This window comes from Arvicola amphibius, chromosome 18 (assembly GCF_903992535.2).
Source record: "Arvicola amphibius chromosome 18, mArvAmp1.2, whole genome shotgun sequence".
Classification (NCBI taxonomy): Eukaryota; Metazoa; Chordata; class Mammalia; order Rodentia; family Cricetidae; genus Arvicola; species Arvicola amphibius.
Window position 1 is genome coordinate 1,272,708 of NC_052064.1, and position 22,017 is coordinate 1,294,724.

The 22,017-nt window shown below is 38.1% G+C and overlaps 1 protein-coding gene across 2 annotated transcripts in view; it reads left to right on the top strand.

The window, feature by feature from the left end:
• Nucleotides 1-22,017, top strand: part of Hgf (hepatocyte growth factor) — a 67,048-nt gene that overhangs the window by 19,963 nt on the left and 25,068 nt on the right. For both annotated transcript variants that reach the window (XM_038315338.2, XM_038315339.2), the window contains exons 6-8: nucleotides 3,385-3,505; nucleotides 4,869-4,987; nucleotides 17,930-18,104. In XM_038315338.2, coding sequence (XP_038171266.1) covers nucleotides 3,385-3,505; nucleotides 4,869-4,987; nucleotides 17,930-18,104 — 415 coding nt within the window. The remainder of the gene's footprint in view (nucleotides 1-3,384; nucleotides 3,506-4,868; nucleotides 4,988-17,929; nucleotides 18,105-22,017) is intronic.

Consider the following 22,017-nt stretch of genomic DNA (forward strand, 5'->3'; position numbering starts at 1 on the left):
ATCTCGCAAATCCAGATGAAACACGAATTAAATCGTTTTCAGATTTATTAGGATTTTGAAGTACTTGGGGGAATGGAAAAGACCTCTGGAATTCTGTCCGTTTTTATAGTAGGATGTCATACCTGTTTATTAATGCAGTATTTTCTATATCCTCCATGAATATCTATTTTATATTATGTTGCTATTTATCACGGAAGTAAAGGCGTTGTTAGCTAACTGTCATGGAGAAGGAGAATATGTTTGTCATTCGTTAAGTTGCAGCTCTCGACTTCATGTGCTAGACAGTGTCTCTGTAACCTGCTCCTTTCCATCCCATGTCATATTCTGTTCCCGCCAACATTTTCATTGTTTCCTTTCCTTTTAAAACTAATAAATGCATCTGTGATAACATTATGAATAAGTCTGTTTTGTATGAATAAGTCTGTAATGCATATTGGTCTCTAAATTACACATGGAAGAAAATAAACCTCTATGTTTAGAGAAGTCTCCACAAGCATAATTTTCTGAGATTGAGAATCATTGGCTAGTATATTTACTGCTTTCGTTTCGTCTGAGAAAGTATTTCGGAGGGCAGGTAGTTTGTCCAAACTTTATGCAACTTGACTCCTGCATTCCCTTCCTAGTTCTTGTTGGGATATGATTTTCATCCCTCGCTCCCCTTTTGCAAACACATCGACATTTATTCTCAGGGATGACGTAAGATACAAGTGCTAGAGAAGAAGTATTTTAAAGCACTCTTGTTTTTAGCTGTGCTTAGGAGGAGGTAGTTCCTTAACATCCTTCACCAGTTGGAGGTTATGAAGCATCTCTTAGAGGAGCCCATTGTTCACTGGTGTGGAAGACGTGTGGTGTTGTCTTGCACCGTGTCACAAAGTGTGCACACAAGTGCTTTCTGGAGGCCTTATAACAGCGAAATCATCCTTTAGAAGTGAGTGCACACATGCCCTGTAGACTAAACATGCTCAGGCATCATTAACTAATGATGTTGAACAGAGAGATTTTAAATTCAAGCTAAAGTGAGCTAGGTTCTATGTGGATTTTAACGAAGAAAAATTCAAAATAAGCCGTTTTGTCAATACACCCATGAACCATAGAACTACTAATAAACAGGGTATTAATAATGTAAAACTGACATACATGTGATGTGAATGGAAACAAGAAGGAGAACTCTCAAAATCCATTGAGCTTAAACAATATGATGAATTGGCTGTCTGTTATTAGGTTTAATTTATTAAGTGGTAAGTGGCAAAGATTGCCTCATTATGAATGAGTTAGGAATTATCAAGTAGCTTTATAATTTTATTATTTGAAATAATAAGATCCTATGATCAAATTTGTAGTTTTTAAAAGAGGGACTATTTGGACCTCTCAAGGGCCTGTTCATCTTTTACATCAACAATGGCTTTGCCTCCTACAACTTAACATTAGTTTTCTAATGTTAACTTATACCTAATTAATTTATTACATATTACTACCATTTACTGCTTATTTGTTCCTGTATATGTTATTAATTTTATCTATACTTTAACCACCCAAGAAAAACTACTCCCCAAAAGCTATTCCCTCAAACACATAGAAGTTTTGATCCTATCACACGGTGGGGTCCTGCTGCCAGCAATATCAGGGTCTTCTGAGACCTTCTCACTACCACCCAGTCCAACCCTGCTCAACAGGGATGTGACAGTTAAGGAGAGCTGAAGGTGACTTTTATGCAATTTAATGTGGAGGCACATTAATCTACCACGTTCTTTCTGGGAAATAGTCATGTTATGTAGTCACGAATTTCATCTGTGTAGCAACTTTTTCCTAATGCTGTTAAACTCGAAGTCGGAAAATATTTTATAATAATTCCCATAGGAATGCTTCCAAGAAAATAGTTCTATTCCATTTTATTGGCAGATATATTATTACAAGCTGCAGAAACAGTTTTGAGCGGTGCATTACAACGGGAATAGGTAATCTACTTCTCGCTGAATACAAAGGAACAGCGACAAGAACAGTACCATTTTCATTGAAAAGAGCAAAGCTTAACATCCTTTTAAAAATGGGGAGCACAAAACAAATTTGTTCCATTCAAATGAAAGCTGAACTATCACGAGCTGTAACCCATGTGAAGCATGTTGGTGTGGATGACAGCGACTAAACTGAACACCTTTATTTGTGACGCCACCCACATTCACAGTTCCGGTGCCTATTGACTGATCCTGCGCAGTATTGTATCACATGCAAGGAGCAGAATTGGTCCTTCGTCTTAATGCATGAATTATCCTATAGGAAAAGAAAGTAGACGGACACTCCAATACATGGATCATCCATTCAGACAGCTAACAGTTAATGTCCCGTTATGTTATTAAAGTAAACATTTCAGAAGAAGAGACCATTCTAATGTCACATACCGAAACACTCCCAATATTTATTAGGCAAGAATCCAGCAGATAAATTAATTTTAACATTAATATCTTTCCTCACTCCAGCTAAAGTTAGATGATCAGTGCTCACGAGATACAAATGATGTGTTTGGGGAAGCCGGACAGCTTCGTAGGAGAGCCATGCCATGATTTATTCCACAGGATGCTTGCTGTGCTACAAATCAACCTTCTGTTTGAGAAATCTCATTTGCAGCTAGTTGATGGGACTCAGTTCTCAGTGTGACTTGAGACCAGCCAGAGGTGCACAATTAATTAACCCACAGAGCCATCAGTATGATCCTGCATAATTAGATCAGCTTATACATTTTTAAAGAGTGGGCGCACGGAGTTCAGTAGCAGGTCATCTTCCGTAAGGTAAGAATGTTAGCTTGCCCACATACTCGGCATGAATTGCTACTAACAAAATGGAGCTGTAGTTACCTATAAATTTGCGTGCAAAATCTTGTGTTCTTAAGTTGTAGCTGACCAATTGTTTGGTTGCTCTCTTAAGTATGGCAGTTCTTAATGGACTGGAGGTATATAATACATGCTTAGTTGAAGTCCCAAGATCGTATGTGTGTGTGTAGAGATGGCAAGAGGAGTGAGAACCACTAGTGTGTTCGTGATACACGCACCAAGATCTTACACCGTAGTTCACAGGGGAGCAGTCTGCGAGGGTCCATCTTATATATCCAATTTTTATGTATTTTTGAATAATTACTGAAAATTAGGCAGCATTATGTCCTTATGTTAAATCTCGATAAAATTAAGTTAAAAATAATATAAAATACATGGTGCATTCTATAGGTATTATTTTATGTTGCTATTTATGGGCATAGGATCCCAATTTAAAATTAGGATGGAGTGTATGGCTATTGAATTTTTAATAACTGATTAATTTGCTGTTCTAAACAGAACAATGGTATTGGTCTTACTACCAGAAACAATTAACATAGCCTATTTTTAATTTTATTAGTTGAATGCATGACCTGCAATGGTGAAAGCTACCGGGGTCCCATGGATCACACTGAGTCGGGCAAGACCTGTCAGCGCTGGGATCATCAGACACCACACCGGCACAAATTCTTGCCCGAAAGGTAATGTCTCATCAGATCTTGCTCCCATAGCTTTCTCTTGACATACTCTTGTTCATTCTGTAACAAACCACCATGGAAATCCTTTCTTTATAGCGCACAGCCAGGTAATGTGGAATTAGCTTTTCTGCTCTGGCTTCTGCCACAGTTGTTGGGGTTTGCAGAACGTAGTCGTGGCGTGATGAGATATGTTCGTGGTTAGACATTTGAGGACAGTAGCTACACTTTCAAGTGAGTGGCTAAACTAAGGAAGATTGTTGACCAAAACTGCCAGAAAGATGCAGAATGAAAGCAGTAGCAGAGCCTTCTCTTGTTTCCCATAGCAATAAACAAACAGATGGAAACAAAACAAAAAACAGTCCAATGTGCCTAATGAGATAATGATTACTTTGATAGACCCATCCTTTTGGCAGTCAGTATATTGCTAAGTACAACCAAATTTCTGCTAGCATCTTTAGATAATTAGGCCACATGTCTAATACCTTAGCATAGTTCATGTCCACCGTGGAAAGAAAAGACAACGCAAAACAATCCTCTGGCTGTTTTAGCCTCGTGCATTTTAAGATGGCCAAAATGTCATGTGAAAATTTTCAGTTGAGGAAAAAAAAAGCAAAATGGAATTAATTTTATAATAAATGATTAAAAGGCAAATAATTAGTCTATCTCCACCTTCGTTTAGAAATTAGTGTAAATTGCTTTTTTAAGTTTTCTCTATGTTTTTGTTTATTTCTTCTTTTTGCTCTTATAAATGGAATGAAAACTTTATTTTTTAAATGCGTGTCATTTCTTTTAAGTGAGACCAGAAAGGATATGGTAGCAATTAAATTCAAACCACCAGTCCAGGGTGCTGCTAATTTAAAGGGAGGTGGGATGTGGGGAAAGTGGTGTGATGGAGTTTGTCTCTTGCTCTGGTGGAGGTGAGGGCATGACCTAGCAAGGCTCCATTTCCAAAATTGAGCTGTCATTAGCAGCAGAGCTATTGAAACCGGACTTCAGTTTGAAGTTTAAGCCTGCCCTAGAAAAGAACCTGCTCCCTTAATGAACATTCTACACAAGGTCATGTTTGTGAAATTTGTCTTTAATTGGACTCTGTGGAAAAAGAGATGCAGTTGGAGATCCTAACTGGGGGACAGGTCCAAAATGGACCTACTTTAGTAACAAAGAGGGCGATGCTGTATCCTTAGTGGAATGTGTAAATGAAATTGGGCAGTTAGCGACTGGCAGACCCTATAAAGCAAAAGGTGGGAAACCCATCTTTTCCACGCTCTGGCTACCAGGCTAAGTGGAAAGCTATTCTTGGAATTGAGGGCTGTGTATGGTCTTTCCAGGCAGATTTACGTGACACTTTTCCTGGTGTGGTTTGCAGATATCCCGACAAGGGCTTTGATGATAATTATTGCCGCAATCCTGATGGCAAGCCGAGGCCATGGTGCTATACTCTTGACCCTGACACCCCCTGGGAATATTGCGCAATTAAAATGTGTGGTAAGTTAGGGTCAAATTTATTGCTTCCTTTCCCCTTAACAGATTGGATCTAAGCAGCAATTATTCGGAAGATAGGTCAGCAACTATTATACTTCATATCTTGGTATGCATGAGTTTTAATATTGTTGTGTCGTTCTACCCAATCTTTTCAATTTTCATATAAAATTGTTTTGAAAGTGATGCATGCATAAAGTATACACAAATAAACATGTTCATACATGTGATAGTAAATACTTGCAGTTCAATTCTACCGAGAAATTTTTTTTAAGTCTAAAGAGAGGGAAAATGAGCAGGGAATATACACATCACTCTGAAGTTTGTATGGCTGCAATCCCTTTCGAGTTTACACCTTTTTCTGTACCCTTTCTCTGCCTTGTCTCTCCGAGGAGTAGCTTGAGCTATTATCTGATAGCAAACCTTTCTTGGATAAAGGTAGACCCACAGTGGGGAAAGTACGCCTCATTGAAGCTTCTCATGGTGTCTGTAACCTCGAGAGAGCGATTTCTTCCCTCTGGCTAGCCTCAAACATGGCCTACATTTTGTTTCAATTTACTATGTCCCTAAATTCTGTTTCTAGATGCTCACACTGAGCTAACTGCTCAGGAAAGAAGCTAAATCTCATGTCCTCTAACTTGTGATAGCCCCTTAAATTTGTGCACATGGCGTCTCTTTTATACCTAATTCGGGCTTTTCCTATTCTTTGAAGTTATGCTATGTAATAATAATTAGATAAAGACATGCTTTTCCATGTATAAAGTTCTTATTTTTGCATCTGGAATCTAACATGCTTTAAGATCAGCACAATTGCATGCATTTATGAAGATACAATAATGTTGTAAATTGGCTTGAGAGCTTAAAGTTATGTACTGATATAGAGATACATAAGGGGATGAGCTATATAAAGTGATATAGCCACACCCAGAGTAACACGAAATTATGAGACCGTGGGTAGATATTTGGATGTTTCCCCGAACCAGGTTAATGAGGAATATCTTTGAATATATCCTAAAACATTATTCAGCGTGTTGAACTGTCGGTCTCTTTCTTAGAGTCAGTAGTAAGAGAAAGTGTTTGGGCAAGTCGTGGAGAAGGGACAGAGCATATGTGAATCTATCACAGCTTCTGGAAGCCTCTCAGCTGAGACACAGTGTTCCAGGGAGATTGAATCATCTGCTTTGTCCTTTAAAATCTACGCTGACTCCTTGGACAGTGCTGCTCTGTTGAGACTGGATTAGTTCCACCCATTGATTTATTTAATCATACGCATTTCTCCCTCTTTTTAGATCAGGGAGATATAATACACCAATTGTTTATCTTTTATTGTTGCTGTCCTAGTCATTATTAAAGCCTCCTCCTGGAATAGGGTTGGTAGACACACACATGAATGCTTGGCGAACTAACCCATAAATGTACACTCACACCATATGCACACACATTCACATGTGTTCTCACATACATGATCACCTTTTGACTGTCATATGTATACGGGGAAACCAAAATGCTATTCTCTGTGGTTCTAAACCAAATCATGAGGATGTTTTAAAAAGAGGTTGGGAAAAGAAAGAATGATACTTCTGTTATTATTCTTTCCTGGTTTTTGGGACAAGGGCACACATATCTAAGACCCCCTGAATTTTACTATAATGCATTGCCTTGAGGTTTTAAAAACCCTAAAGACACTAAAAAAGAGAGATTTTGAAAATTCATTAGACATATTTATAGCATTTATCAACATGGATTATTAATATTTCTATACCTCTAGCTATCATATGGACATGTATATGTACACATAAGTGCTAATGTTTGTATATGTCCAATAACCATAGGAAATTTAGCAATTCCATTTTAATATATAAATTTATTTCAAAGCGGTAAAACGAGGTGAGAAATAAAAGATGCTCCCACAAAAGTATCTGAAATACAGGCTACGAAGAAATAGAGTATAAGCCAGAGGAGCAGACAGAGGGAAGACAAAGTGGGGAGGAGAGGTGTGGACGGCATTCAAGAGGTTGAATGTAAAGTACATCTCTCACATTGGGAGGACCTGGAGGTGGGATGAAGGAGGAGCAAGTTTCCCAGGGTGTTGTATACATGATTATGTGAGAGGTGTTAATCTAAGGATGGGAAGTGCCAAATTTGGATGGGATTTACGTAAATCCACTCTTCCGTCTGCTGTTGGGGAGTGTCCTTAGTGAGTGTGACAGAAAAGCCTTGGCTGTGAGGCTCTGTCAGCCAGGTGACAGTTTCTGTGGGACATGGATTTGCTGAGCAACTGCTACGTGCCACACACTTGAGCAGTTGTGAAGGATGGGAATGCGACCGAGCTGGACAAAGTGATTGCACTGAAATTTCAGAACTTTCGCATGAACTGCCAAAGCATAGCTAAACTGTCTTGATAGAGAAATTCATGACTTGCAGAGCCTCCATTTGAATGCAATACTTTCACTGGTAAATGAACTCCAAGGTAGTGCCTGGAACTCTTTCTAAGCTTTGGTTCTATGGTCAGCGTGTCTCTGGAAGTGCAGGACGGGTGTCGCTCACTGTCTGCGAATATGTGCCAGAGTGCTTCTACAGAAGGATTCTTGTCCTTCCTCACAAAGGGATATTTCCAGAAGTATCAGAAGCCCACAGACATTTGAATGGTATAACGTTTGTGCAGTCCCAAGCCTGTGTAGTGACTGCATGGAATATTGGCTTTCTTATTTCTGCCTTTCTTTGGGACAAGCTCATATTTTGCATGTTTGTTTTGCATATTAGTCAGAAAGAGTGTTGGCTGAGATTGATGGTATTGGCCACATTAGTCATCTGGTGCTCATGAACCTCCCTTGTGACTGATGTCCTTTAGAAAGCTTCACCGATCGTTTAAGTCAATTTACAACCTTCTTTAACCATGTTGTGGGAGGCTTCTGTCCTGCCCGGTCCCACAATAAACACATAGAAACTATGTTCTTTTCAATAATACTTGGCCAATAGCTTAAGAGTATTGCTGGCTAACTCTTACATCTTTTTTATTTGTTTGTTTGTTTATTTGTTTTGAGACAGGGCTTCTCTGTAGATTTGTGGTAACTCTTATATCTTAAATTAACCCATTTCTATTAATCTGTGTATCACTGGCCATGCAGCTGTGTGACTTACCAGCAAGGTTCCGATGGGCTCCTGGCAGCTACATGGCTTCTCCTGACTCAGCCTTCTTTCTACCAGCACACAGTTAAGTTTTCTCACCTAGCTTTACTCTGTTAAGCCATTGGATGAAAGCAGCTTCTTTATTAACTCATGGCAATAAAACATATTCACAGCAGGCAGAAGGGAATCCCACATCAGGACTGAAAGCATTTTCTGCTGTCATTGGGGTCTTCAACATATCTCTGTGGGTTATGTGAGCGGTGCTTACCATATTAGAAATTAAAAGCATGCCAGCTCATTAGTAACGGTGAAAACATTGGCTAATAACACATGTAGTTTTAATAAGAAAATATGTAATTTTCAGAAATAAATCTGTGGCATTTTAGCCTTTTGCTCTTTCCTTCCTTCCTTTCTTTTTTTTTTTTTTCTTTTTGCAAATTTCTTAGTACCATCTTAAAAGAAGGCAACCAGGCATGTTGGGTTTGTTGTGCCTTCAGCGTTTTGGAAACAAATGACCTTATAGTGTGACTGTGGATACAGTCTTGATTTTGCAGACCCCTGGGGTTCTCAGGAAAGTCAAGTGTACACGAAAGCACTTTTTTGTTGGGTTAGATCCCTTACCGTTGCTTTGGTCCCTTGGAGTGCATGGACTGGAGCAAATACACCTGTTACCTGCTCCAAACTGATCTCAATCTCTCAGCACCAGTAACTTAGCGAACTGAGGACTTCTGTCTCGTCAGACCTTTCTCTTTGAATTTCCTTATTAACCCTTAGAAGGGTCTATTCTGGAATTGAAATTCTCATTTGCATGATTGCAGTAATTGTTCATCTCATTCAGAATATAAAATCCTAGGATAATCCCATCACTGTGGCTATCCTCCATATTTCCTTGTTGGTTCCTCACCTAGAGCTACCTGTGTAGTCTTCTGTGAATGTCCTCATTCGCCATTTTGTTTCATCAGTATCCCCTTTGTCCCCCAAAATATTATTTTTCATTATCAATATTTGGCTGAGTAGTTTTATGAGAGCAGTTATAACTTCTTCACGGTTTTCCTCTTCCATTTTCTTTTTCACATTACGAAACTAATATGTTTGCAAAATTCTGGTGACATTAGTTTTCATCCTTAAGCTGTACTATAACACACACATACACATACAGACACACACATACACATAAAGACACACACACACAGACACACGGATACAGAGACACAGACACACAGACACACACACACACACACACACACACACAGAATCAAAATACTTCAAAGGCTTTCTTTGATCCCAAATGAAGATAAAACGAAGCATCTTTTGGTCCTCTCCTACATTTTTGATGCTCTAATTGACCCCATAGTCTGCCAGCTTTCTCTCCAGTAGTCTTGCTTGCTGTCTCAGGTACAGTGTTTTTTTTTTTTTTTATTTTATTTTTCCCCTTTTCCTTTTCTTTCTGATGTCTCATGTACTCTGAATTCCCATGGCAGTTCCTTTCCCCTAATGCTATTTCTGCCTTTCACAACTAGCTTCTTTCTTTTCTTGTCTAGATTACAGACCAGAAACACTTTCCTTGTCCTTCCTCCTCTCCTCCAACTTCTTCTCCCCCTCCTTCTTTCCATGTTCCTCCTCTCTCCTTCTCCCTCCTCCTCTTCCTTCTTTCCACCTCCTCCTTTATCTTTTTCCTCTTGAGACAGATGACATTATGTAGCTCTGGCTGTCCTAGAACTTACTGTATAGTACCAGGTGGCTTAAACATAGAACATCCTTCTGCCTTTGCTTTCTACTTGCTGAGATCACAGGTGTGTACCACTATCATTTCTAAATTTATCTTTGATTCGGCCAAATGTCAGTTATTTATTCATGAATCAGTGTTTTACTATGTGGCCCTGGTTTGCTTGATATTCTCTATGTAGACCCAACTGACCAGTTCACTGAGATCTGCCTGCCTCTGCCTCCTGAGTGCCAGGATTAAAGATATGTGCCACAATGCCCTTCTCCTATCCTTTATTATATATTCATATCACCAAAACATCCCCTTTCATATCCTTAATTAGTCTGAATATTTCAAGTTTATTTTTATTTTTAGTCTCTATGCAAATCTGTAGATTCCAGTTAAGCTGAGTATTTGGCTATTGCAGGAGTTTAATAAAAAGTTGTTAATGAATGAAGGTTGATTCTTAGAGGCTTTGAGATTTTCACTTTTCTTTTATGTTTTTCTGATTTTTTTCTGTGATTCTTGATTTCCACAAAAACAAGACCTAATGTGTTGTTCCACAGTTTTCTACCCCATCCTTACCTCACACATAGGCTTCAAGGTTTACTGCGCTATTAAGATTTTTACTGCCTATTGGCTTAATAGATTTTTCTTTTGGTCTTGTCTTATCTCATTTCTGTTAAACTCTTTCTCCTCTCCCTTCTTATTTTTTTTTTAAATTTGTAGATAAATTGTATTTGATCAGGGACATTTTAGAAGTGTGTGTTGCCCAGATATTCCATAGCTCAGGAATCTGTTTGTGGCATGAAAATGGACTGACTGTTACAATCCCCAAATTTAAATACTGTTGTCTTAAATCCCCACATGATTAGATTTTGGCATAAGTATTTTAGAAGGGATTTAACATTAAGTAGAGTTCTAAGAAAGAGCCAAAAGTTAGTGGAGATAATGGTTTATAACAATAGGAAGATAATACTCTCCCTATGTTCCTTCATCATTTGAACAAGGCAAGAAGCCAGGCATCTACCCACCCTCATTAAGAACCTGTGGAACAGAACCTTGTTCTTGGACTTCCCAGTCTCCAGAACTGTGAGAAAATAAGTTACCATTGCTTGAACTACTGAGCCCTTGGCATTATGTTATTACAAAATAACCATTGATAACAAATACAGAAAGGCTTCCTTGCAGTAAAACTCAATATGAGCCTCTTTAAAAGAGGCTCTATCATTATCTATAAAAGTACAGTGCATTCAGATGCTGGGAAAATAGTTATGACAAACTGTCTTCCTTCTTAAAAAAATACTGTTTCACTGAGTTTTATTGGGAAATTCAAGGCCAGAGAAAAGATTTGTAGAAATAAAACTGTATTATATTCTCAGTCAGGAAGAAAAAAATCATACTATCAATGCCCTTCTCAAGGGAAAAGTCTTTCACTTGGATGGCTTTTCCAAGTCATCTTCTAAGAAATAATACTACAGACTTGAAGACGTTTCATGAATGCCTTGTCTCCTGTGTATTTTGTACCAGAAGAGTCTTGGAGAAAGTCCAGAGAAATGTTTCAGTATGAATACTGGCTTCACATGGGGAGCAAACGTGCAAGCAATTTGAGGTTTGTACTTTGGAGGTCTTTACTACTTTCCCATGTCAACTTTAAAGCAAGAAGCTCTTTAAATTTACAGTGGGCTTGATCCTGCCCTTTGTGGTCCACGGAGGACAAGTACTGTTGACAGGAGAGTGGCTTTATATAGTGTACTGAAGCCTCTGAGGACCATTGTGAGGTGAACTCTATGTTTCCTTGCCCCTCAGTAGCTATGGTTAGGAAGCTAAGAGGGGGTATGAACTCCAGCGGATAATCAGGTGTTTGTCCACTGGCGTGTTAAGCGATTTAGTATTCACTATTGAAAAAATAATAGGAGTCTGGGGCCAAAGAGCAACATCAGGGGCAGTGGGTAAGAGTGATTACAAGCGTGAGGACCTGAGCCTACATCCCTAGCATCCATGTGAGAGTAGGGGACCTCTCTCTGTCTCAGGGATACCTGCTGTTCTTTTCTGATCTCTGCACACATGTACACACACACACACACACACACACACACACACACACACACATACACTCATTCTCGAGAGTGGCGGGTGTCAGGCTCCTTAGCTTTCTTGGGAAATCTGAATTATTTTTGACAAGGATTGTGACTTGGTGAAGGATTGTGAACGTAAGGGTTTGGCTGTCTGTAGAGATAGAGCTTAGAAAGCCCTGGGTGTGGCTCTTTGAGACCCTTACATTCCAGCTCCCATTCATAAACATTTATTTAAAAAATACAGTTTCTCTGCAAAGACCTGGCAAGATTTTCACAGAGAACATTAATTAAATTTATTTGTTTACTTACTTACTTATGTAGTTCAGATAGGGTGTTTTGGTATAGTCCAAAAGCTGACTTTGATCTTATGAACCAACTTCTTTCGCCCACCAAATACAGGATTACAGGTATATTCCACCATGGCTGGATTCATTTGTTTTTAGTAATCTGTTTCTACTTATGCCTATCTGGAAAAGATGTTTATCCCAAGAATTAGATAAATCAATCCTCTTTATCTAAACATATCTATTTAAACTTGCAAACTGCCTTCAAATGTTCTGGCAACCAGATCACCCTGAATTCAAACCAGCAAAGTTAGTCTAATGTTCCAACAAGCTCCCACTGTATTTGATGGTTTTGTAACAAGGCAGTTGAAGTTTCAATAGTGAATGTTGTGTTCTTTAAAGTATTTCCAAACAGAAATGATGCGGGAGTCCCCTTTTGTGTCAATCATCAAGGACAAACATCCCTCTTAGGCTAGGCAACAGAGGAAGAGCTAAATAGCTTCGAATCTGTGTCCAAAGTCTGGCCACCACTGACACCCCTGGCAAAACATTTTATTTTGAGGAATTCTCCAAAGAGTTCCTGGTATGCTCAGCGTGAACTTGCACAAATATTTGTGTGTGTGGTGATGAAGTATTTCAAAAGTATGTTGTTGTACATCAAGTTGGTCAGCTCCAGCAGATACTGGGTTGTGATGCTGTTCTTCCCTTTACTCTTGGTACGGTCACTAGAGACACTTTGAACCTTCCTCAATCCGAGCCCCTTGTTGAAGGACTAAGTACAAAGGAATGCCTTTCGCAGTATTTGACAGCCCTTTCCAAATCAGTTATCGTGAAGCATTTGTTTCTCTTTTGCTTTAGGTTTTAGTGTTGATACAGTAGGGCAGCAGAAGGAATCTATTTTATTGTAGTTCAGAAGTAAGTTATTTTATTTATATCATGGTTTAATGGTCTATGGACAAATCATATATCATGTATAATACCATGTATCAGATAATATTTATTGAACAGCTTCAAAGAGTCTCTTAATAAGTCTTATTGATGAAAATTACTTAGTTGCCGTAAGTGCTTGTACTAATACATCTTCATTCATTATTATATCATACATAATTATTTACTGTATGCACTGTAGAATTATGTTGTTCTTGACGGGGTCACTTCTAGCAGCGGAATGTGAGCTAAAACAAATACAGATGTACTAACCCTGAATTCAGTATCATTATTTGTGGCTAAAACTATGATATATTTCTAATATATTAAAACAAGGAAAAATAAAAACTAAGATATTTAAGATTCTATAAGGTTATAAATGCTCATTAAACTAATAGGTAAAAATGACAATCGTTGCTTACTTATTTTTCATCTTTATGAAGCTTAATGAAACATAATATTTATTGACACAATATTAATTTTCAACTATTTCAATTATTTCATATATTAATTTTTAAAATCTGGGCATTTTATAATTTCAATTATTAAAATATTTTGTTTTCTGAGTTAAATTAGAATATTTTATGTAATACAAGCCCTCCGTTTTGTGTGTTTGTGGCATATGTATGTATGAGTATGTAAATGTATCTATGCAAATACATCTGCATCTGCGTGTGTGTGTGTGTATGTGTGTGTGTGTGTGTGTGTGTGTGTGTTCTGGCGACCGGAGTTTTAAACCATGGTTCTCTCTCAGTTATTCTCCGTTGTTAGTTGTCGAGACAGGGTCTCTGAACTGGTAACCTACTGATTTGGCTAGACTGTCTACACACTTATCACCAGGGATCTGCCTGTCCCCAGCAATCCCACAAACTGTGCTGGGTTACAGTACCCATGGGCAGACTCAGCTTTTATGTGGATGCTGCAGAATTCAAGAGCTCAAGCTTGTGTAAAAGATATTTTAGTGGCTGAATCCTCATAAATTTGCCTTTATAGTAATATACTAATGTGTTTTGTTGTTATTCTTAGTGAATATTGACTTTTGAACATCGTTTTCCATCAAAATCTGTAAAATATCCTCCTGAAGTGTTAGGCATTATGTCTGTAATTCCATTTAGGAGGCTGAAAAGAAAGCCATTCCTGTGTTAAAAACCAAAACATCACAAACAATAGTTATGATGAGAATCATCATCATCATCATCATCATCATCATCATCATCATCATATAAACCAATGTAGTAGTTAGAAATGTGAATGGAAGCTGAGATGAACAGTCAGCTTAACAGTTCAAGGGATGAGCATCTTATAAATACATTTAAAAGTGGAACGATATTCCATCAGCTCCCGTTGGAAACCTCTTCAGCTGTGATAAAGTCAACTCTAGCAACACAGGCTTCTCAACTTGACTCTGACATTACAGTGGGTAAACATTAGCGAGATATGTTCCTAATGTCATTAGACAATTGATTTTCCTTGTTTTAATTAGTTTTTTCTTGCAATACATTTTGAAACTATACTTGCCCACTGCAAACTTCTCTCTGACTTCTCGCTTTCCTATCCATCCAACTTCATGTTCTTTTTCTCTTTGATTTTATTAGTCACATTTTTCCTAGTGTAGGTTTTCCTAAAATTTAAAAATGTGCTCACTCATTGAAATTATTTATTTTCTATTGTTATTCTAAGTTTATTTACTCCTCAAGTTTTTCTGATAATTATGATATTGCTCACAACCATTCATTGCTTCTGCCAGAGACTGATTTTTAATAAGTTACAGTCATATTTCTTATCCTAATAATCTTCTTCTCACCAAGCACATTTCAACTCATCTTTGAACTGAAATCTCTATGTAGTATTTCAGATAGCAGCTCTCATAGGTCTTAAATTTAGTATTTAAGACCTGAAAATGAATAGGGAGTTGAGGCAGAACATCCTGTTTCCAGATAGCCCTCTGACAACTTTTTTTTTTCTGTCTAAAAGAAGCTTCACACAGTAGAGAAAGCAGTCTTCAGAACATGGTAATATATTAAAGTATTACATCATCAGGTAATGGCCAAATTCTCCATTATGTCTGACTACGTTATCCTTTAATTTTTCCTTCTTTGGTTAGTATCTGTCAAGACAGAGCATATTCATTTCTTTGAAATAACGTTTGAGCTGTTTTCTCAGGGATAGTATCAGGCCTTATCTAGTCAATGTAGCACTGTCTGATGTCCAGGGAGACTGAGCTAGGGTGCACAGGAGTAACATAGCAAGGACAGTGCTGGCCACCAGTAAACAGGAAACACACAAGTAAGGAGGGCAGTAAAGAGAGTAAAGAGCTAAAGTGAGTAAGACGGGCAATTATAACTCTGAAAAGACCAAAAGAAGTGTGCTTTCTTACTAGCATTCCCAACTGTGAACTCCACTCCATCTTCAGGATTCATGCTCTGATCGCTGTCACCAGGTTGGTGTAAGAACTTGTAGCCAAGAGTTGAGTATCTTAGTCTCTTTTCTGTTTCTATGACAGAGGGGATCGCTCAGCTTCGGGTTCAAGGCTGAGGCACAGCACGTGGTGAGGCATTGACATTGCACTGAACATCTTAGAAGGGAGAAGAACAAGTAGACCTATGAGGAGAAGAACAAACACAAAGAGATGTTGCTTTATTGAGTCACCGTCAGTAGAATGCTCCCTGTCTCTTAAGAAAGTGTGAATGTCTCCTGATATCTTGATTGCTCTAAATGTTCCCAGATCCCAAAACTAATACAGTCAATGGCAACCATGTTTCAACAACCCAGAGGAAATGGTCCTAACCAAACCATAGCAATGGAGGAAAATACTGATTCTTCAAGATATGTTTTTGTCCTTGTTCCTATCATAGACTAGTAAGATGTTCATAGTAAGAAGTGCAATGTATTAGTACAAGGTCTGCTTATCTTAGAGTTGTTTTCATTCCAAGACATCTCATATTGCGTCTCCTCCAATTACTTGATCCTACATTATCTAACTTAATAGAATTAACTTTGATGAAATCCATCTTATTTAGCATAACATTTTAGTTAGTATTAACATCAAGTCTTGGGTTCTCAGTACAAACTTCTATCCAAGTCATTTAATAGAACAATAATTTTTATTATTTATGAAGTTGTCATCTATCCTTTATCTATTCATGCATCTGTGTATCATTTCCCTATTTCTAGTAACACTGTTATTTTATATATTGTTATCAAATAGCCATATAGAGTTCAATCGCCAAACATTCTTATCTTCATTTTTTTTTATAAATTAGGGCATTTCTAAATGACAGTTCTCTTTTCTAAAGGAGATACATGAAATATTGACTATTATAAATGAATTAGAGCAAAGATATTATTTTGATAAGTTTGAAGAGAAATTAGAGGAAACCCATTGTTTCAGCTTCTTTTCCTGTTCTTGTGAGAGCACACCCTGACAGAAGCAGCCTAACGGAGAAAGTTGATTCTGACTCACAGTTTAAAGTCACTGTCCACATGGGGGGATGTTAAAATGGCAAAGCTCTATATGCTGGCTCATGTCACCTCTGCGTCAGAAAGCAGGAAGCAGGATGAGGGTTCCTCAGTCCCTTCTCTGCCTTCCAGTACCCCACACAGAACCGTGCCACTCATGTGTGGGGTTTCCCACCTTGATTAAAATAATCAAGGCCACAGGTACACTGAAGCCCACCACCCACAAATTCTAGATTTTTGTCCAGGAGAAGTGGTGTTTTGTGTAACTGTTATTATCACTGTTTGTATTTACAAAATGTTAGAGAACAATGATAAACTTACATGGATATAGCTCAAAGAACTTAATAAAATGAAGCATCTGTCTACATGTAAAAGAGAAAACGAAGTTGTTTTACTAATTTTATAGTGTTGCATATAGACAGCATGGAGAGACCATTCTGTATTTGTAGAGGGGGCCCGACATCTAGTTCTAGAGTGTAAAGCCACAGAGAAATTTACTTCAATCTGAACAGTCTGATATGGTTCCAAACTTGGCTTTTATCCAGAGATTGCTGTATGATCATCTGTCATAAAGATACCTGGGGAGTTTACTTCTGATTGTAACAAGCCAATCAAAGCTTTATGCATTTTCCTTGGTGCTTTGTTTTGAGGAAGGGTGTGAGCATGGTCCAGACTGGTCTCAAACCTCCATCTTCCCCTCAGTCTTCTGAGTGCCTAGATCCTTGTGTACAGCCTCACACTCAACACCTAAAATGCCCCCAGTTATACTTGGTGGAGAGTACATTCAACATGGAAGGAATGACTCTGGTTGATGGTAAAAATAAATTTCATGATTCATTTTACACAGTAAGAGTATCTTGTACACACACACACACACACACACACACACACATACACATACACACACACTGATGTGTGATAGTTGGAAAACTGAGTTTTGTAAATCCCCAAAATTCAGTTGAAAAGATACTGTATTAACTTCCATGTTTACCATATAGAAGACAGTTGATGATGATTAACTTGTTGGGTTTTTGTGTACTGAAGAAACTTGACTGTTGGAATGACACTACTCATTTCAGAAGGAACTGGTCTCAGCATGTGCATTTCAGAGATATATGGAAGTCAATATCTTTATAGAACTCTTGATGAAAATGTTAAGTTAGGGTTGAAATAGAAGAAAAATTGGAATGGAGATAGTAATATGTTAAGTCGATTTCTGACTCCATTTAATTTTCATTTAAACTTTTAGAATGATAAAAAAAATCCCTAGTACCACAACGCAATGGGCAGTGACAAGGGGGACGGGCATGATGAAAGAAAGGTCTCCTTTAAGTTCATGATTTTTTTTTTTTTTTTGCACCAACAGCTCACAGTTCTGTGAATGATACTGCTGTCCCTATGGAAACAACTGAATGCGTCCAAGGCCAAGGAGAAGGTTACAGGGGAACCAGCAACACCATTTGGAATGGAATTCCCTGTCAGCGCTGGGATTCTCAGTACCCTCACCAGCATGATGTAACCCCTGAGAACTTCAAGTGCAAGTGAGTTGATTTTTTTTTATATGCTGCAAACTTCAGTGGTTCCCAAGGAAATGGGACACATAGGGTCTGCTCATGTTTGTATTAGCAACCCTCATAATTTGATGGCCTAGGTCTACTTATGAGAAAAATGGGGGCTATTCTTCTTTTCAGGCTTCAAATAAACAAGGAGGGAAAATCCCATGTGGCCCCCTCCTAGAAAGAGAAACTATAGTCTATGACTGCTGAGGGGGTAATTAACCTTATCCATAGATGAGCCCCCTGACCCCTCACTGAGTACCCAATACAAAATGGTCAGCCCTGAAACCAGGGGCACGCAACAATAAAAATGGATTAAACAGTTTATATTTATATTTTCCCATATATAACAATAATAATAAAAGAAAAAGAGGCCATTGGTTTGAGTGTTGGGAGGTGACAGGGGAGGGGTTGGAGTGAGAGCACGTAAGAGTATCTGGAAAGATGGGAAGAAGAGAAGTGATATAATTACATTTTAATTTAAAATGTCAGAATAAGTAAATACATAATATAAATTAAGAATAATACTAGCTATTAAGCATATAAAAATACCAGGTTACCTTTTTATCTAAGAAGAGGATGGTTATAGAAATTTGGTTTGTAAACTGCTTACTCTAAACTGAACCATCAAGAGTTAAATTCTAGTCTTGCCCAACCCTCAAGTTCCCAATTTTGCCTGGCGATCGTGTCTACTTCCAATATCCAGGAGGATTACTATATCTTTTTTGGGAGTTCACCTTCTTATTATCTTCTCAAGGATCCCAAACTTATAGGCTCGATGTCCTATAATCATGGCTAGAAACCGAATATGAGTGAGTACATCCCATGTTCATCTTTATGGGTCTGGGTTACCTCACTCAGAATAGTGTTTTCTATTTCCATCCATTTGCCTGCAAAATTCAAGATGTCATTGTTTTTTACCGCTGAGTAGTATTCTAGCATGTATATATTCCACAGTTTCTTCATCCATTCTTCCACTGAAGGGCATCTAGGCTGTCTCCAGGATCTGGCTTATATCTTACAGGAATTCAAATTTTCCTTTCTTAATTAACTTATTTGACTAAAGTAACCTGGCATAAATTCCTCTCCAGAGTCTGGGCCGTTATAATGTTACTAAAATGTTATACAATATTTGAATACTCACAATATTGGTTTCCTATTTACTTTTTCCAGTCTAGCAGAAACAGGAATATTGGTCTTTATTTCTATTAAACAAGGTTTGCTCCATTACATAGAATGCTATAACTGGGCTATGCTATTTAAGATGGGTACACGTGAATAATCTAGTCATCAATTCACTTCAAGAATTGTAAATAACTACTCAATTAAATACATCAAAATCTAGAGGCAATTTGGGCAGCTCTCCATATTTGCTTGGATCTATTCTGGGCTAAGCTGGCAACTTTGGGGGCTAGTTCTAAAACTAGGCCCATGAAGACTTTTGCAATTTTAGATTCACTTAATTATCTTGCTTTGAATCAAAAGTGCAAAATAATTTAACTGAGCAGTTATGTATTTAGTATTGTAAACTTATATGAATTAAATGTAAAATATTACATATATAAATACTTTATATATATAAATATATAAAGTTTAAAATGTAATGATATTTATGATATTTTAAAGGAAAAAATATTCATGTTTTCCAGTAATGAATTTGATAACTGTAGGAGTTTGTTTATGGGTTGATCTTTTCTCATGGTATGACTAGACACTGGTCATCTTCTCTGACACTTTATTGAGTTTTGTCAACAAGAAAATGGCCCACAGAATCTACTATCCAGGGCTCATAGGGGATCACAGAGACTAATCTAACAATCAGGGACCCTGTATGGGTCTGACTAGGACTGTTGGAGGAGGGGGGCCTCGTTCTTCCCAACCACCCAGCTAGCTTACACCCAAAATAATCACACAGAAACTGTATTATTTAAGTTACTTCTTGGCCCATTAGCTCTAGCTTCTTACTGACTAACTCTTATATTAATGTAACCCATTTTTATTAATCTGTATATCACCACATGGCAGTGGCTTACCGGCAAAGATTCGGCATGTCTGAATCTGGCAGCGGCCCCATGGTGTCTCTCTGACTCTGCCCTTCTTCCTCCCAGCAACTTGTTCAGTTTACCCTGCCTACCTGAGTTCTGCCCTATAAACAGGCCAAGGCAGTTTCTTTCTTCATTAACCAAGAAAAGCAACACACAGACAGAAGGACCTCCCACACACCATAGGACCTCTGTAAATATGTTACAATTGTGTCCCTTGGTATTGTGGAACTCCTAACAGTGGGAGTTGGGGCTCTCTCTGACTCTTTTGCCAATTTTTGTTGCTCTTTTCTTCCCACTCAGTTGCCTCATCCAACTTGGAAATGAAGTGATGTGCCTACTCTTATTGTAGCTTGTTATATCATGCTTTGTTGAGGGAACGAGGAGGAGAGACTGGCATGAAAGGGGAGGGTAAACTGCAGTTTATGTAATATATGGGAGAAAAGAAATAAAAAGAAAAAAGTATAGTGGGGAAAGGTAATGGAGAAGTGATATAATTATATTTTTATTAAATTTAGAATATATAGTAAGAAATGAGTTTCTGTCAAGATTGAGTTTGACAAGATAGATTTATGTAGACAGAAGTTTCTGTCCTACCTAGTCCCCCCCCCAAAAAAAACACACAGAAGCTTATATTAATTATAAATAGTTTGGTCTATTACTCAGGCTTATTACTAACCAAAACTCTTGCAACTTAAATTAACCCATAATTCTTGTCTATTTTGAGGCATGTGGCTTGGCACCTTTTCTCAGTAAGGCATTCTCATCTTACTTCCTCTGCATCTGGTTGTCAACTGCATCTCTGCCTTTCCTCTTTCCAGAATTCTCCTAGTCTGGTCGCCCTGCCTATATTTCCTGCTTGGCAACTGGCCAATCAGCATTTTTTAAGCCAGTATGGGTGACAAATCTTTCCAGTGTACAAGAGCATTATCGTGCAACAGATTTACTCATTGGTTTTCTGACTAAATGCAAGCTTATGCCTCACAACTTTGTCTGTTTCTTGGCTTTCATTTGGATATTAATGAGATTGAAAAACTCTTATTTGTGCTGACATAATTACAATTCTTTCTAGAAGATTGTACGTGCATGCATCCATGTTTTGTTCAATATAAGCCTTATCAAAAGAAATAAAAACATGGATGGAGATTTAATGCTTTTAGGGTAACTGCAAACAGCGCCACAGTAAGCAGAAAAAATACTGGTAAAATAAGTTAAATCTAAAGAACTTTAATAGACATCTTAGGCTAGGGAACTCTATGTTTCTAATTAAAACAATGATGAAAGATATACATGATCTACATAGATAACTTTCTCTGCTCTTAGGGACATGCATTATAATTGAGTCTTAATTGCTTAGCTATACCTATAAAGATAATAAGTAACCTCTCTAAACTGAGAAAAACTTTTTTTTTAATTTATTTATTTATTAAAATATCCACCTCCTCACATCCTCCCATTTCCTTCCCACTCCCTCCCTCCCCCTCCCCCTCCTCCTCCTTCTCCATTCTTAAGAGAAGTTAGGGTTTCCTGCACTATGGGAAGTCCAAGGACCTGCCCCCTCCATCCAGGTCTAGGAAGGTGTGCCTCCAAACAGACTAGGCTCCCAAAAAGCTAGTCCATGCCATAGAATCAAAACCCAGTGCCATTATCATTGGTTTCTCAGTCAGCCCTCATTGTCAGCCACACTCAGAGAGTCCGGTTTGATCACATGCACGTTCAGTCCCAGTTCAGCTGGCCTTTGTGAGCTCCCATGAGATCAGTCCCACCATCTCCGTGGGTGGGCGCACCTCTTGTGGTCCTGACTTCCTTGCTCATGTTCTCCCTCCTTCTGCTCTTCATCTGGACCTTGGAAGCTC